The sequence below is a fragment of the Haliaeetus leucocephalus genome, unplaced genomic scaffold (assembly GCF_000737465.1).
Source record: "Haliaeetus leucocephalus isolate CR32 unplaced genomic scaffold, Haliaeetus_leucocephalus-4.0 Scaffold462, whole genome shotgun sequence".
Lineage (NCBI taxonomy): Eukaryota > Metazoa > Chordata > Aves > Accipitriformes > Accipitridae > Haliaeetus > Haliaeetus leucocephalus.
The window spans coordinates 5,437,681-5,454,633 of NW_010972898.1; the positions used below are offsets into that span (position 1 = coordinate 5,437,681).

Here is a 16,953-nt window from a genome sequence, read left to right on the forward strand (position 1 = left end):
AACACCTTTTGAAAGGAAGTAACTAAATCTTAGCTATTATAACGTGAAATAATTTCTTATACTGGTCAAGCCACTAATCTTTCTGGTTTGATTTGAAGAAATATGAAGTGGTTTAATTTAGCAAATGGTTTCAGGCAAAACAAAAGAGCAAAATTAAACTGAAGTTCTGTGGCAGCATTGCAGGTTCTATTATTTCATTTTCAGCTTCATGATGCTTTCCTTTTAATATGTTAATACTGATTGTCTTCTCCTAAATTCTGCTATTGAATTTTGAATTACACTGTTTGATATCCTATTACTCAAGTCTGACTACATTGCCAATATAATTACTGCACCTTGAAAGTGAAATGAGGTATCATAAAAACTCAGGCTATAAATCTAAGCCTTCATTTTAAGAGGATCTCAGTACAATCTTTCCAATCTGTTAATAATCTTCGCAGTCCATGACTTCATCTTTTTTAGTGAATTTAAAAGTAAGGAACCCAAATCTTTTTTTTTTTTTTTTTTTTTTTTTCACAAAGGTCCAATTATTAGCTTTTAATTTTGACCTGGCTTCTCTCCAGAGAGCTCTTCAGTTAATTTTCAGTGCAATGAAAATGATAGAATGTTTTATTTGATTTACACTTAAATATAAACCATAGTAGGAAAAAATTCATCTTTTGGTAATAAAAAGTAAGTTTTCACCTCCAGCTCTCAATAATTTTGTTATATCTTAATTTCAATTTGGAAACAATTTTTAAATAGTTTTTTAGCATTACAGCAAACATTTATATGATGCAGTACTCAATTATAGACAAGCACCAGTGCATAAGGGTTAATTTTCAGATTAAATTGAACAAAAAATATAGAGAATTGCCAGAAATATATCACTTGAAAATAGGTCTTTTTGAAACTCCTCACAAACAGTTTTGAAACTGTTATTTTTTTTCATATACCCTACTCACTGGTCACCTGCCTCCTGGCTGTTCAGAAAGAAATGTGTTCCCTATGAAAGTTGGACTTGAATCTGAAGAATAAGTTTTATGAGAAATTTTCTAAAAGATACACAATGAAATTAAGTTTGAGGTTAACACAACTGTTTTAGGAATTTATGGGTAGGTGTCAATGATGCAAGGTACCAATGATACGTTTACATTTGTGATGCTTATCTAGGCTAGGCAGTGGAAATCTAGGATTTAATTCAGTTGCTAAACACGGGATATAGTGATACTTCAGATAACTTAAGGTATCCAGGATATTCTCATGAGGACAATGTATAACAAAGTGGACACAATTCAGTTCCATAAATGAGGGACATTAGTGCTGATGGCAGTGTCTCAGGATATCCGTATGTGTTAGAGCCATAGAGACACCAGAGGAAACCCAGAAGCAGGTAGTGTGGACATAGCTACTCAACTATACAGGGAATTGCCTTTAACACTGTGGATAAACAGCTACAACACTCAGCTTGGTAATGTGGGGATCACAGGTTTACATGCAATCAGCAGTGCAGAGGTAAGCAAAGTATGTGATATGTAGATGAAGTAAAATCCCTACTGACTGGAGGAATGCAGCTAAATTTATGAGCCATACATTTAGAATTTGTAGTGGGATTAGAAGCTTCCGAACATAAAAGTAGTTTGAAATCTTGCCTCTAGATTATTTGAGTTGATACTTTATATACCACAGAATCATAGAATCATAGAACAGCCCCGGTTGGAAGTGACTTTGAAAGATCTTCTGGTCTGAACTTTCATGGGAAAGGGTGTCTAGACAAGAATGAGACTATTACAAACCTTATACACATACATATATAACCTGGTGTTTTACATAAGGCTACTGAAAAGGAAAGTAAACTTTTTAATCTTGGTTCTATTTTTCACCATTTTCAGCAATTCACAGAACAAACAAAATAGTTGTATTCCTTTCATCTGACATGTCAATAGCCTCATTTAACTCCATAGTGGTAGATCTTGCAGATATTCATTTTAAAGAAAATTATTACTAAGAACTAGGGCAGGGACCAGTAACCAACAAAGCCTGCATGATCTCTTTCTACACAATAAGAGCTAGAGGTGAGGTTGGTGTGTGAACAGTTTAAGTTACTTTTTGTAAGTGCTTGGCAGATTTAAAAAAAAAACACTTTAAAGACTGCAGTAATGCACAGTATTGTGTGCTAGCTTCTCAACAGGCATAGATGTTGAAAAACAAACAGCTCACATTTCTGCAAAAGAAACCTTTAACTTTGTCGTATTTGACTGTTTCCTTTGTAGCATATTTTATATTGGAAAGTAAAACAAAAAACCCCACCCAGTCCTCTGAGGTCTCAGTATGACACAAAGGGACTGTAAATCTTAGCATCATGATTTATGATAGTTCTTGTTTTAATCATCTCCTTCCTAGCATTCTTTTCTCAATTCCTTTCAGAATGGGTATATTTTTTGTACATCTAGACATAATAATACCAGTATCTGGCCATGTAGTGAGCTGCCACCCTTAGCCTACCTTCATCTTTCTTCCCATATTCTTCAAAATATTAGCTGAAACAGAATAACTACTTAAACATGTCAGAGAATCATATGCTACGCTTATACTGGTAAAGGAAATACGGCAAGAAATGACTGAGTAGCACCAATTGGGTTAGGGCTACAATCCCCTACAGAATAGCTGTCTGGAAGAGAGCTAACTGGAGTGGTTCAAACCAGAGCCAGGGATTGAGTTAACAACTGAGCTGTAAGGGTGACCAAGAATAAACAAGCCCACTTCCTCAGCCTCTCCTCTACTAGCTGAAATACCACCTTTGTAGCCAATCACCGGACCTTCTCCAGTTTCTTCCTATGCCTTTCAAATTGCGGAGGGCAAAATTGGAAACAATATTCCCGGTGTACCCTTAGCAGCACCAGCTATTATGGGAATAATAACTTTACACGGCCTGCTGACAGAATTTTTCCTGATGTAGACCAATATGCAGTTTTCCTCGTTCATGCTGTTGGCTCATACTCAGCCCAGTATTTGTCATAATCCCCAGGGTTTTTTTTCCTGAGAGTATTTACTATTCTGCCTGTCCTTCTTAGCATGTTATGATATCTGCGGTTACTCCTCTTCAGTTTTACAACTCTGCACTTCTTGGGTATCTGTTGGCCCAATCCTCAAGTTTATTGAGGTCACTCTGGATGAAGGGCTGCCATTCATTTTTTCTAATTCTTAACAGTTTTGCTTTTAAACACCCAGAGCATTCAGTAGTTGCAGATTATAATCACTGTAACAGTGATATTATTACATTATTATTATTATTATTATTATTAAATTAAAAAAATACCTGAGGTGGAAGCAGTGGTAATCTGATATAAGCAAGTAGCATACTTAGGTCATTGCATCGCGTCTGCATATCATACTTCACCCACATCATTAAGGCATGGAAAATGGTCTCTTCATCAGGAACATTCACATCATCACTAGCAAGAAGTTTATGGAGCTCTTCAGCCGGTAGAAGTAGAAATTCTTGATTTCTTATAACTTCCATTATATTCTCCTGAGAAAAAGAAAGCATTTCGGATTCAGTAATACTGGAAGAAAATACAAGCAGCTGTTAAAGCTAATAAACCCATAGTCAATATCTGCCATGCCCAGCCCTCTTACAGCTCATCAGAAAAACAAATCAAAGATTATTAGAATTAAACAGCTATAGTTGTAATTCATATGTGAATATAGTCAGAAAGCAAAATGAAGATTATATGATAATATTGCAATTTAAAATTGTCAGAATTAGTAAAGGCTAGGGCAGATCTGCATATTGTTTGAAGTTTTTATAAACTCAGATGTAACTGAGCACATTCAATAAATTGTAAATCTTTACATGCACATACTACACTTTCCTGTATTTTTTCACTATCTGATCTATTTCTTAAATAATGTATCGGTCATATACAGTTCTATTATCAATATCCAGATGATGGCTGTCTATACATATGACAAGGCTGAGAAGAAGATCCACATCATTAACTTAGCATTATTTCTTGAACTTGTTTAGAACAGATTGTTAACATCCAGCTAACGTGCAAAATATATACAGCAATTAAAATCTCACAGTATTGAAATTTATAACACACGTAGTAATAGCTATAAAAAACTAAACAAAAACTATATAAACTATATAAAAACATAGATATAAACTATATAAACTAAACAAAACTGTTTCATTGACTGAATTCTAAGGACTGAATTAAGCACTCCCTGAACTACCTACCCTACATTAACAGGACACAACAGAAACACAGTTCTGCAGGGTATCTTTCTCCAAATCTTTCTTTTAGGGTGCTTGAACTCTGTGAATAAATTGCAAATGTGTTCTCATATTCTTGATTCATAGACAATTGTAAGAAGAAAGTGAAGCGCGTATAGACTGGAGGCACAAGACCCTCCTCCTGGAAAAAAATCTAATTTTTGACATAGAACAAAAATGTAAAAAGTGTTGGAGAGAGAAGTTACAATATCTGGTAGATAAAAGATAATAATGAATTTCATAATCATATTTTTGAAAGACCGTGAGAGTAAGATGAGAAGCACAGAAGGAATGACAAAACATCAGTCAAGGACTTAAGTGTAAGAACATCAAAACTGAGGGAAGTGTATAATTCCACTGCTACACCCACTCAGTTCAGTTCTTAGTGTATCAAAATTCAAATTAATACTGTCTATAATTGCTTGTTTGGGTCTGGGCCAGGGGAAAGACTGACTGGTCATCAGGAACTGAAATAGAAGTAACACAGTATTACTGAGACAATATAACTAATACAGAAAAAAAATGGTGCCAAGACTTAAAACATCAGAATTATACTCTGACCCTAGTAAGTCACATGTTGTCCTCCCCCTGCCCCATGCAATATAAGGAAATTATTATGTTAATTCTCCAACATCATATTATTTGAAAGTTACTGCTTAAAAGAATCCATTAAAAATTAACTGCATATTATTTTATATAAGGTAGCAGAGATTAATAATACAGACGTAGGCATGACAAAATCATGACAGACAGAAGTTCATTGAAATGTGTAATGCAATTACACATCGAATACATATGTGCAAAAAGAATAAATTGGCTAAAACTGAAAGTGATGCTTAGTATTATGAATGTGAATACTTTTATATGTAAAACTTAACTTTCAATAAGTAACGTTTTACTTCTACGTATATACCCAAAATGGGATGCTGACACAACAAACAAGCAAAGGTATATATATGGTCATGGTCTGTATTAACTGTGCTGTTAAGTTATCATCACATAACTGATAATTAGATCAAAACATGACTCAGTTCTTTTTTTAAATTGCTTGATTAAATGTCAATAGGTACCTAAAAAACTAGATTTTTATGGCCAAACGTTTTAATCTGTTGAGTCCCGATAAAGTTTAAATTGTGACTAGAACATCATACAATAGCTTGGAAATGTAAGGGAACTAGTTTGCAGGCACTTAACCACAAGTTGGCTTAATTAGTTTTAATTAAAAAGCCATAAACCTCAGAAAATTCCATTGCACTTCTCAAGAAAATGATTTATAAGCCAAAGTTTAATTAAGGCTGGTTAAACTGATATTAAATCCCATTATGAAAAAAAATATAACCCTACTTTTCAATAGGAACCACCATCAAGCTTTGCAAGAGCATATTAATCTAAAGACCTAATATTACTAAGAAGCATTGCGATGGTGGAATACATTTTATGAACTCACAGAACTTAATTAATTTTGAACAACACTCAAAGCAGAGCCTCTAAATTCAGAATAATAATTTTAGGTTTGATTAAGTGTTTTATCATTTTTAATTGTCTTTTCATTTGGATATATGCTTAAGGAGAACTTTTTCCAGCCTCTGTACTGATTTACCATTGACTGAAAGTAGAACCTAACAAAGTTTTCAGATAAAACATATAAGCTCAAAACTGTTCTTCTGAACATCTGGACTGACACTAGTTTCATGTTATTCATGGCTGAGTATTGTAGAAAATGATATTTAATAAAAAATCTTTATATAACTGTACCTTCTGTGTATATATATATATATACACATTTATATGGTATATTTATATATATTTTATATATATAAACCAGCAATAAAATCCAGGCTCTTGATCTTCAGAGCTAAAAAGTCTCTCTTTCAAGTATTTAGCATTTCCTAAATTAACTACTGAATGTTTAGAATTTCCTAGATCACATTTTAATTCCTTGAGATTCATTTCATTTGGAGCAGCAAAGCATATTTCAACAGCTTGCTGTTTTATCATAACAGAAATAATTTATTATATGCTTATTGTGGAAGAATATCTGCCTTTCTTTTAAAATATAACTGGTCTTCATGTCTGCACTTTAGGGAACCAGATATGAAAGATGTATGTAATCTACTGGTTAAAATTTTCAAGATAAATGAAATAAATTTTAAATTCTCCTGAAATTAAGGTGCAAGATAGGAATTAACTACTCAGTCCTGCTCTAGTGAAGTGCTTTCAGGAATGCTTAGGTCCTCATGGGCTGAGAAACCTTAATTTTGAGAAGAAGGGTACTCAGCATTTAAGCATGTCCAGGGTTATGTGACAGAGGCCTATGAGTTTTCAGGACCTCTAACTTTTGACTCGGATACTTAAGAAGCTTTGTACATTTGCTCTTCACTGTCTCATAAGTCTCTTAAGATCAGCTGGGCTGTGACTAATGCCTCTCCTGCATGGGTCATTCACTTAGCCTTTCCCTTCAGCAAGAATTGTAATGTTTCAATTAAGTAGAGTAGCGGATTTTTGCTTTTAAATTAGAAAAGGTAACTTACAGTAGAAAGTATGAAAGTCTTTGAACCCACTTGGAGAAAGCTATGTCTCACTCAGTTCCCCTACCACTTGCTCAAAATGATCACGCAATAACCATTGCTGTGGGGTCATAGCATTTCCACGGTAGAGCTGTTTCACTTTTAAACCTTGGCAGCACACAGGATTAGAATTAAATGGCAATAAAGTATTAGCACAGTAGAGTCATGTAAACAAAACATATCTGTTTTTAAAGGTAGATAAGCAAGCACCTGAGTATCTGAGTCTAACAGATTGTGTATCATAGGAACAAAAATGCTCTAATGAAATTAAACTATTACCAAATGGAATTTAATAGAAGTACACTCTACTATATATATCCTTATAATGATGTTATCAATACAAATGAATTTGATTTTTTTTTTTAAATCAAGACCTGTAATGATCATTATTTCACATGGAATCAAATTATCTTGCACAAGTTAGTCCTCATTGATGTTTATGTCATTTATTTCACTAATCAGCATGTATAAATTGTAAGGAAGAACCTGAGAATAATTTCTTCGGTATTATAAAAAATATGAAATTATTTCATACCTTGACAAAGAATGTCACTTTCTGAGAGTGCTATTTAGAACCTGTTACATCAGAGTTGCCGTGGCAGTAAAATGCTTAGCAGGTTTTTTGGGTTTGGATGTAGGGATCTTATTTAAGAAGTTTTACATTATATTCATTTTGATGCCGTGGCCTTTCCAATAAAAAATGAGAAACGCATAAAATAATGCTGAAAAAAAGGTATCCATACACTAGCCTTTCACTTAAATAGTACATGACAAGTGTCAATGAATGTTTTAAGACCACACGGCTTTTAATTTAGAACCTAAGTTTTCATGAGAACATTTAAATAAATGAATAAACAGTGCATCTGATTTCCATATTAAATCATATACTATACTTTCTGAAGCACTAAAGAACCGAAAGGCAATTTTGATTTTGGCCAAGCTCCAAACTATTTCAGTCTGGAATTATTGCTGCTGTGCTACATTGAATTCAGCCCTCTTGTTTTGTACGCCCAGTTTTCCTTATCAGCTGTGTATCATACAAGAGCACATCCCCTTTCCAAAACTGTCCTATTGTCCTATCTTCTTTTCTAAGGAGAATGGGCTTTTCAAGTTCCCAAACTCCTATTAAACAAAGGACCAGTACTTATTAATATGCTCATCGTCTGGTTCTCTAGCCAAATCCCAGATTTTATCTGAGAGTGAGCTCCATCTACCCTATGTAATCCAGAGCTACATGTTTCTTCCAGTACCAGATGCCAGCCTGATGTCACCATTACGTAAGGGATATAAAGGCTGGGGCATTCAAAGGACAGGCAGCTAGTGGAAAGAGATCATGTAGGTGTATGCTCCTCTGAACTTCATGACTGGGAAGAGAGATCAGCAGCTGCTGCTTTTTAGGGAGAGCAGACAGCAAGTTGAGGATAGCAGAGACTGTGACTGGATACCAGCTCACACAGCATACTGAAATCTTAATAAGAGAATTCTAGATGACAAAACTAGACTACCACAATCTAAATATTTTCCTTTTTTACTTGCAACTTTTAAATGAATTCTTTTTTTTCAAAATTTTCAGGTTTGTGCTGGTTTTGGCTGGGAGTTCTCACTTTTACTCTTCCAATTCTCTCCCCCATCCCACTGTGAGGGGAGCGAGCGAGAGGCTGTGTGGGGCTTAGCTGCCGGCTGGGGTTAAACCATGACAGGGTTTTAGGATATGACTCTGCAGAATTAGCCAGATTATAGTCTGATTCTTCATTAATATCATGCAGCATTCTGAGTTTTCACAGTCTAATTGTAGTTCACTGCCAGTTGGTCCCAGACATTTGCTGATATGCCAGTTCTTCAAAATAACCTGGCTAAAACTTTCAAGCTAGTGGGCCTTAATCTTGCACGTTTCCTTAACTGTGTCAGAATAGTTAATGTTTGTTTCCTGTTTTGCTGAAGGATCTTGGCTGACACATGCTGCACGTATTCTTCTTCACATCCAAGAAGATCCAAGAAGCCTAAACCTGTACACAAAACAGACACAACTTGCTAAACGGATGAGGACATGTACACAACTTGCTCCCCCTGACTGAAGAAGTCTTCCAACACTGTTATGGAAAGTCCTGTATCCCATAAACCCTGGAACTTCTGGGTGCTAAGTCCCAGTGCATGCACAACACGTTCTTCCTAGCATGGTATCTAGGAAAAACAGAACTCTAGTAGCCTGTGAACAAGTTCTCATGTTATTCATTATTCACTTTTCTCTGCCCCCTCCCCCCCTTTTTGAATCTTTTTTAATGTTAGTTTACCCTCCCAAAATAAGGTTAATATAACCAGGGAGCACAATTTGGGGACATAAAAAACTGGAATATTTGCATTCCCTGACTTGAATTGGCCCAGATTGATATATTTGTCATTGGAAGGGTTCTCAGCACAATTTCAAGAAAATAGCAAAAGAGATCAGCACTGTGAATCATCCACAGGTGGTATTTTGGACTGAAAAGGCTAAGAGTGACAAAAACAGAGACTCACAGTGCAAATTGTCACATTGGTGCAGTATTGTAAAGTGTGGATACACACTTGCACTGACTCTGGTGACTGTCTTGTTTTGCTTTTACTTGTATGAGATGTACCCTTAGTACTCCCCAAATACAGAAAATATGAGCTCCCCCAACTTTTTCATTTGTGCTGTTTGCACAGAACGAATGTAACCCTTCTCGCCTAGATAACAGAATAACAGTTTTCTGGGTTTAAATTATAACACTCCAGGGAAATAGTCATCACAACACTCTCACTTTCTTACTCTCCTAGCATGACTTTTCTTTCTTCCCTACCCTGCTCCTGTAACTATGCTTTGGTACAAGTTTGCTGCCCCAGTTCTGAACTACCGTCCAATTTATAGTCTGGCCGCAGTGGCTTCCCTAATGAGAATCACAGAATCATTTAGATTGGAAGGGAGCTCTTGAGATCATCTAGTGCAGTGCCCTTGTTCAAGCAGGGTTGGATAGAGCAATGTGTCCGAGTCTGCGTCTAGTAGGGTTTTGAGTATCTCCACAGAAGGTCACTCCACAACCTCTCTTTGCAATGTATTCCAGTGTTTGACCACCCTCACAGTAAAGAAGTGTTGTCTTCTGATGGAATTTCATGTTTTTCAATTTGTGTCCATTCCCTCTTGTCCTGTCACTGAGTTCTGCTGAGAAGAGTCTGCCCACCTCATCTTCATTCCCTTCATCAGGCATTTATACACATTGACAAGATTCCCCCTGAGCTTTCACTTCTCCAGGCTGAAGAGTCCCAACTCTCTCAGCTTCTCCTTATACGAAAAATGCTCAAGCGAACACTGGAGCAACCACTGGAGATAAACCACTCTGTAACTTGTACTGCCATGGGAGAAGGAACAGAACTGTTTTCTAGGATAGGAGGACATAAGGACTATCACTTACAACATCATGCAGGGCAGGATAATACCAGGGTAAAATAATGAGCTTAGGGAAGAGGGATGTCTTCTACTAAGAGCCCCATCAGCACTCCCCACAGCTTCTGGCCATTGCTGGAATATGCTGTCTGTGGATAGATTAAAACTCACTCAGGATGGGGACATACATGCATACTCATTCTGTAGCAGGTACAGCAATTACTAGCCCATGTTGATCAACTCAGACCTGGTAGCACACCATATCGGAGCACTTATGACTGTGGCCAAGAGTTGGAATTGGCATCTTAAGCAAGATGAGTAAAGACAAAATTAGTGTTGGAGAAGTCTCAGAAGTGGCACTGTTAGCGACTGGGTTGCTCAGCAAAGGTTACAAGTGTGTCTCAAGATTCAACGTAACTTGCTGTGCATGACTGTGGTGTATGCTAGAGCCAAAGAATTCTTTCAGCCACTGTGCCATAGTTTACTCCACTCACTATGCAGAATCCACAACTAGGCAGGATGTTGGTATTAGAGGTGTGTGGCAATCTGTGTAATCTGGCCCTTGAACCATATCACAAACCAAGTTTGGATGCAGAAAAGCACAAGTATAGCCTTTCAACATTTATGTCAAGGTAAGCACATACGTTTATGCCCTAATGGAGCCCCTGTCCTGTTTACTATGAGTACAGGCATAGAAAAAGAAAACAAGGAAAATGGAGGGTAACAAGTCTAACAGGAACCTCACCTAAATCAAATCTGATTAAAAGAAAGCTGGAAATCAGAAAAAAAATATTTCTTGCTGTTAAAGCATCAAGCTCTAGAACAGATTTCCAGTGGGCGGGCAGGGAACAGGTCTGTCAGAACCAGTGTAATAACTTAGGACACAGCTTACAAAAGGGGTTACATGAGGAGATTTTCCTGCACAGCAGGGAACTGCCTTGGAATTCCTTTCAGTTTTAACTCAGTTACCCTTCTGAACTTAATAACATCTGATCCACTGAAGATTGCTTCCTATAAAGGCATCATCTCAAAGACATCTGGAGATGGATAATTTGCCACTTTTGCAGTGGCTTTCAGAAGTAATCATCCTCAACATTAAAATATGTGTCTAATTTCCCATTTGAACTCATCTGTCTTCCACTTATACATATACTGGTTCTTATTATGAATTTCTCACTCTGATTAATGAGCCCATTAGCACCAAAACTTAAAAACCTTAAAATAATCTCTTGGGTCTTTAATAACTCAAAGGAGTTGAGTGCTTGTGGTCTTGCTTTTACAATTCATTCACAGTACTGTGTCCTGTAACACCATGTTGTAATGTTCAGGAGTGAAAACAAGATACTTAATCATTAACACTGTTTCTTGTGGTAGCACCTACAAATTCACTGGTAATCTCACAATCATTCACTGACCTATCCTGACCCTACTTAGCCTGTGAAATGTGATGGAATACAGCACAAAGCAAAGGCTGATGGCATATGCAAGATCATGTCTATGAAAAAAGGTTCTACTTTCATAAATGATTAATAAATACTGTAATTAAGGTAATATTCCAAAAGGCAATTGAAACCTAAGTCAGAGCATTAGAGTGAAATCTTTTCTCCTATTCCTGTACTCCAAACTTGAATTAAAAACAAGTAGCCATTAAAATGAAAATGCATCTAACGAACCATGGGGAATTGCACGATCATAGAGGAAAAATGCCTTGTTCTATTACACTCCACACTATAAAGATTTGCAACAACAGTGTTTCTTCTGTCTTCATTATGTATCTCAAAGCATATGTGTTTTGTCTCACATGTGATATATGCTGTTGCTGGAGAATGTTTTAGTTACAGTTTTGTTTGAGGAGTGAAATGTTTAAAAATAGTAGTTTATGTTAATATTTCAGATTCAGTAGTCATTTTAACTGAAATCAAACATCTAAAAAAATCACAGCAGAGACATATGAAAACTTTAGCATTTCGATTAATTTATAGCAAATCACTGTATTGAAAAAGTATATACCTTCCAAGAACACTCTAGAAAACAAATACCCCATCATACAGAAAATATAAAGTTCAGGAAATGCCTGAATCATGTGCCTGAATAATTCTCTCACACACTTTGTTTTTAATTGTCGGACTCTAATCTACCTTTCAACTAACATCTAGCACGATTTGAAGGATTCCTGAGAGTCTTAATTAGTATGAAAGAAGAGAATATGTTCCAAATTAGAAAAACATTGGAGCACAAAAAGGATTCTGAGAGAGAGCCACCTTTCTATATAAAGGGGACTTCCAAAGACCTCCACTCCATAAACAGGTTTGAAGAAAGTCATATGGTAATTACTTTCTGACAGCACTTACAGCCTTCAAGCACATTATTAAATCCAGATTAATTCTAAAGGCACAGTGTTATGGTACAAAGTTAATTAAAATAGCCACACATACCCCTCCCCTAGATAACAGAAACTTTTTGTAATCCTCAGTATTTCAGAAAATGGAATAATTCACACAAAGATGTCTGATCATTAACAATGGTGATTTCCATACTCTTTCCAACAAAATAATGGTATATATCATAATGTAAAATAACCACTGTATTTAGATCTTAAGTGGTTTGTCAAGATAGGAGGCTGCTGAAAACTTGTCACATTAAGTTGTTGTCTTTGATAGAACACTTAAAAAACCTGTTAAATGAATGCCAAAAATGTATTAACCTACTGTGTGAATCCCAAAAGACAAATTTCAGACTGAAGTGAAATTGTAAAAGATTTGTCATCCTGCATATAATATTGATTAAACTGACAGTTACTCTTGTTTTATTGGTGCTTTGGAAATTACAAATTTGGAAGGAACAGACATTACATTTCACTCTCTCCAACACAGCATGTTACCATCAAATAATCTCATGCTGTCAACTAACTACAATATGCAGTAATTTCTTAGCATCAGTTTTTTATTGGGAAGGGGGAGGCAGAGAAGTGAACCTTATAGCTATGTCTCACTGTTGGTTGTTTTGGGTTTTTTTTCATTAGCTTGTGTTCAAGTTCTTACATAATTAATTATCATTCTATGCTTTTTACAATCCACCACTTAAAAAATCATCTGTACTTTTTAAAACAATGATATGAGCAAACTGCACCCAAACTCAACTTCCCAAGCTATTTACTACAAAGGCAGTGGTTCCTTACATAACCTTCCCCATAAAATTAAAAAACCCACTTCTAGACTATTTATCACTCATCTAAAATCTTCGTATTTCTTTCATGTCTTTTTTATTTATCAACACAAATAAACAGATACTTTCTTCTGGAAATAAACAGAATGCTACTAGATGAGATTTACTCCTGAAATTATGCTGCCTAAGGTGGATGACTTTAAAGAGAGTTATAAACATTCTTTAAGGTAAATAATTTAAAACAACATGAGGATTTGCTAAATTTTTAGAATTGAATCTCCTGGTACCCTAATGCTTTAGAAGGTACTCATTACATTAAAAAATATGGTATTTATACAGAAAAGCTTATTGATAGCTGATACAGTCTTGCATAGAATTTAGGTACCTAGATGTTACTTAGTGTTTAACTGCTCATAGAACTTAAAAAGAGCTGTATGGGTTTAGAGCAAGCAGAGGTCCATTTGTGACCAGTGACCAGATGTAATTTTGACAATGATTAGAAGGAAGTTTAAAAGGTAAATGTTATATCTTGTCTGTGTATCACAGATTTTGGAAATTTGTGATTTTAGCGATTTCCAGAGTGAGATGTTTAGAAGACATTTGTGGACTTCTCTTCAATTTATTTAATAGCACCTTGAATCTATTTAGGTTTCGTTTCCATAGAATCCCTCGCAGTCAACTACACAGCTTAAGCACATACCTGTAAAAGGCAAATATTTCCTTTTGTTTGTTTTTAAATCTGTTGCTCAAATAGATGTGATGAAGCTCAATTCTTGAATTGGGGGAAATAATATCCCATTCTCCTTTTCCATGCCATTTACATCTTATGTGTTGTGATGGGTTGACCCTGGCTGGACGCCAGGTGCCCACCAAAGCCGTTCTATCACTCCCCCATCCTCAGCTGGACAGGGGAGAGAAAAATATAACAAAAAAGCTTGCGGGTCGAGATAAGGACAGGAGAGATCATTCACTAATTACCGTCACGGGCAAAACAGACTCAGCTTAGGGAAAATTAGCTCAATTTATTACAAATCAGCGAGAGTAAGGTAAATGAGAAATAAACCAAAATCTCAGAACACCTTCCCTCCACCCCTCCCTTCTTCCCGGGCACAACTTCACTCCCGGATTCTCTGCCAAACCCCGCCAGCGGCACAGGGGGACGGGGAATGGGGTTTACGGTCATCACACGTTATTTTCTGCCGCTTCATCCTCCTCAGGGAGAGGGCTCATCACACTCTTCCCCTGCTCCAACGTGGGGTCCCACCCATGGGAGACAGTCCTCCACGAACTTTCTCCAACGTGGGCCATTCCCACGGGCTGCAGTTCTTCACGAACTGCTCCAGCATGGGTCCTTTCCACGGTGTGCAGTCCTTCAGGAGCACACTGCTCCAGCATGGGTCCCCCACGGGGTCACAAGTCCTGCCAGAAAACCTGCTCTGTGGGCTCCCCTCTCCACAGATCCGCAGGTCCTGCCAGGAACCTGCTCCAGCGCAGGGTTCCCACGGGGTCACAGCCTCCTTCGGGAACCCACCTACTCCGGCGTGGGGTCCTCCCCGGGCTGCAGGTGGAGATCTGCTCCACCGTGGACCTCCCTGGACTGCAGGGACACAGCCTGCCTCACCAGGGTCTTCACCACGGGCTGCAGGGGAATCTTCGCTCCGGCGCCTGGAGCATCTCCTCCCCCTCCTTCTGCACTGACCTTGGTGTCCGCAGGGTTGTTTCTCTTACATGTTCTCACTCCTCTCTCTGGCGGCTGTTTTCTCACTATCCCAACTTTTTTCCTTCTTAAAAATGTTATCACAGAGGCGTTACCACTATCACTGATTGGCTCGGCCTTGGCCGGCGGCGGGTCCGTCTTAGAGCCGGCTGGTATGGGCTCGCTCTCTCTCGAACACAGGGGAAGCTTCCAGCAGCTTCTTACAGGAGCCACCCCTGTAACCCCCCTCGCTACCAAAACCTTGCCACATAAAACCAATACATGTGTCTATTACAGCGTCTCCAGCAGTCATATCTTCCCCATTGCCAAGAAAAAAACCCCAAACCACCACCACCACCACCAAAACACCTCTCTTCTTATGGAGATAGGGGGCTTTCCCACATTTTCAATTATTATTCAGTTATTATCCTTAGCTACAACTAAACAGAGTGCCCTGGCAATGCCATTCCAAGATGACTTTACTCCAGGTGAGCCAAAGAGAGAGCAGAACACCAACCAGCCTCATCTCGCATGCTTCTTCCCATGAAAAAGAAACCTAAGCTGCAGGATTGATATTTGACCTCAGTGGCAGAGGATTCAGACTTCAGATCACTCTGTAGCACATACTCACAAGTCTACTTAGATGCAACCATCACTGATCCTTTTTTTAGTGCTTTTTAGTTTTCATACATTCTTTGTGAGATGCGATAACTAGAGATACAAGCAGTATTAAAGGTGCAAACAAAACATAGAGAGGAGTAGGATTTGGTGTTTCCTGTTTTGTTTTCTGGTCCTTTCCTAATACTCCCCAGAACTCCACCTCTTTTGTAACCACCTAAAGTGCTCAGCAAGCATTCTCAGAAGCAGACAACTGATCTCAATGAGTAAAAGTTGTTCGTATTTTTTTCCATTCCCTGATAAGAGACAGCTAGTTAAGATCCCATCATTAAACATATACAGATCATTCCTCCACCTGCATTACTTTTACCTTATCAATATTTAATTTTTTTGGCATTATATGCATAGCATCACAAGATCTTTTTGCAACTTCTTAGAGACAGTCTATGGCTTTTACTATCCTCCCTAATTTTATACTGTCCATAAAGCCATTTTATTTCATTATTTACTCTTTTTCCACAAAATTTATGAGAATGTTTAATTGAGTAAGTCACAACACACCTCCTTTGTGGTCCTTACTGGTAAATTTTTACACAGTGACATCTGTACATCCATGCTGATCCTTTGTCTCCTAATTGTTAATCAGATATTAATCCACAGGAGCACCTTTTCTCTCATGCCTTTAAGGCTATGTTTCTTTCAGAGTTGCCAATAACAGACTTATCAAAGGACTTTTGGAAATGCAAGTACACAATAGAAAATTTGTCCACAGACTCCCATAGACTTGTGAAATGGGGTTTGCCTTACCAAAATTTTTCACTCTTTTCCATTTTTTTAATCCATCTTTCTGTCTGTTCTCCTTTATTATGGTTTGACCAATTTATACAGAAATCAAGCTAATTGGTGTCTGGCTTTTTGTGGGACTTTTCTTTCTTTTTTTCTCTTTGCTCTCTCACTGCTATCACCATTTATGAGCTTCCATTTTTCTCTTACCAAGGACAACTTAGACGCTACGTTACATACAAGCTAACACTTCCTTGAGAATACTTGGGTCGATACCAAATAGCCTCAGTGATCTGCCAGCATTTATATCATTTTGAAATAATTATTCTGACTTATCCACTTTAAAAAAAGAGTTAATATATGGTCTAAGACCATTGGTAGCAAATAATGTAAACAACTCATTTAAATCTCTGTCTCTTGCCTTATCTACCTTGAACATTCACATTAAATCTGTTTTATCTCAGCC

At 37.2% G+C, this 16,953-nt stretch overlaps 1 protein-coding gene across 1 annotated transcript in view; it reads right to left on the reverse strand.

Annotated features, from left to right (window-relative positions):
- The window catches only part of KLHL1 (kelch-like family member 1), a 164,750-nt gene that overhangs the window by 88,204 nt on the left and 59,593 nt on the right, over positions 1-16,953 (reverse strand). The window contains exon 4 of the mRNA XM_010575247.1: positions 3,299-3,511. Within this exon, the coding sequence (XP_010573549.1) occupies positions 3,299-3,511 (213 nt within the window). The remainder of the gene's footprint in view (positions 1-3,298; positions 3,512-16,953) is intronic.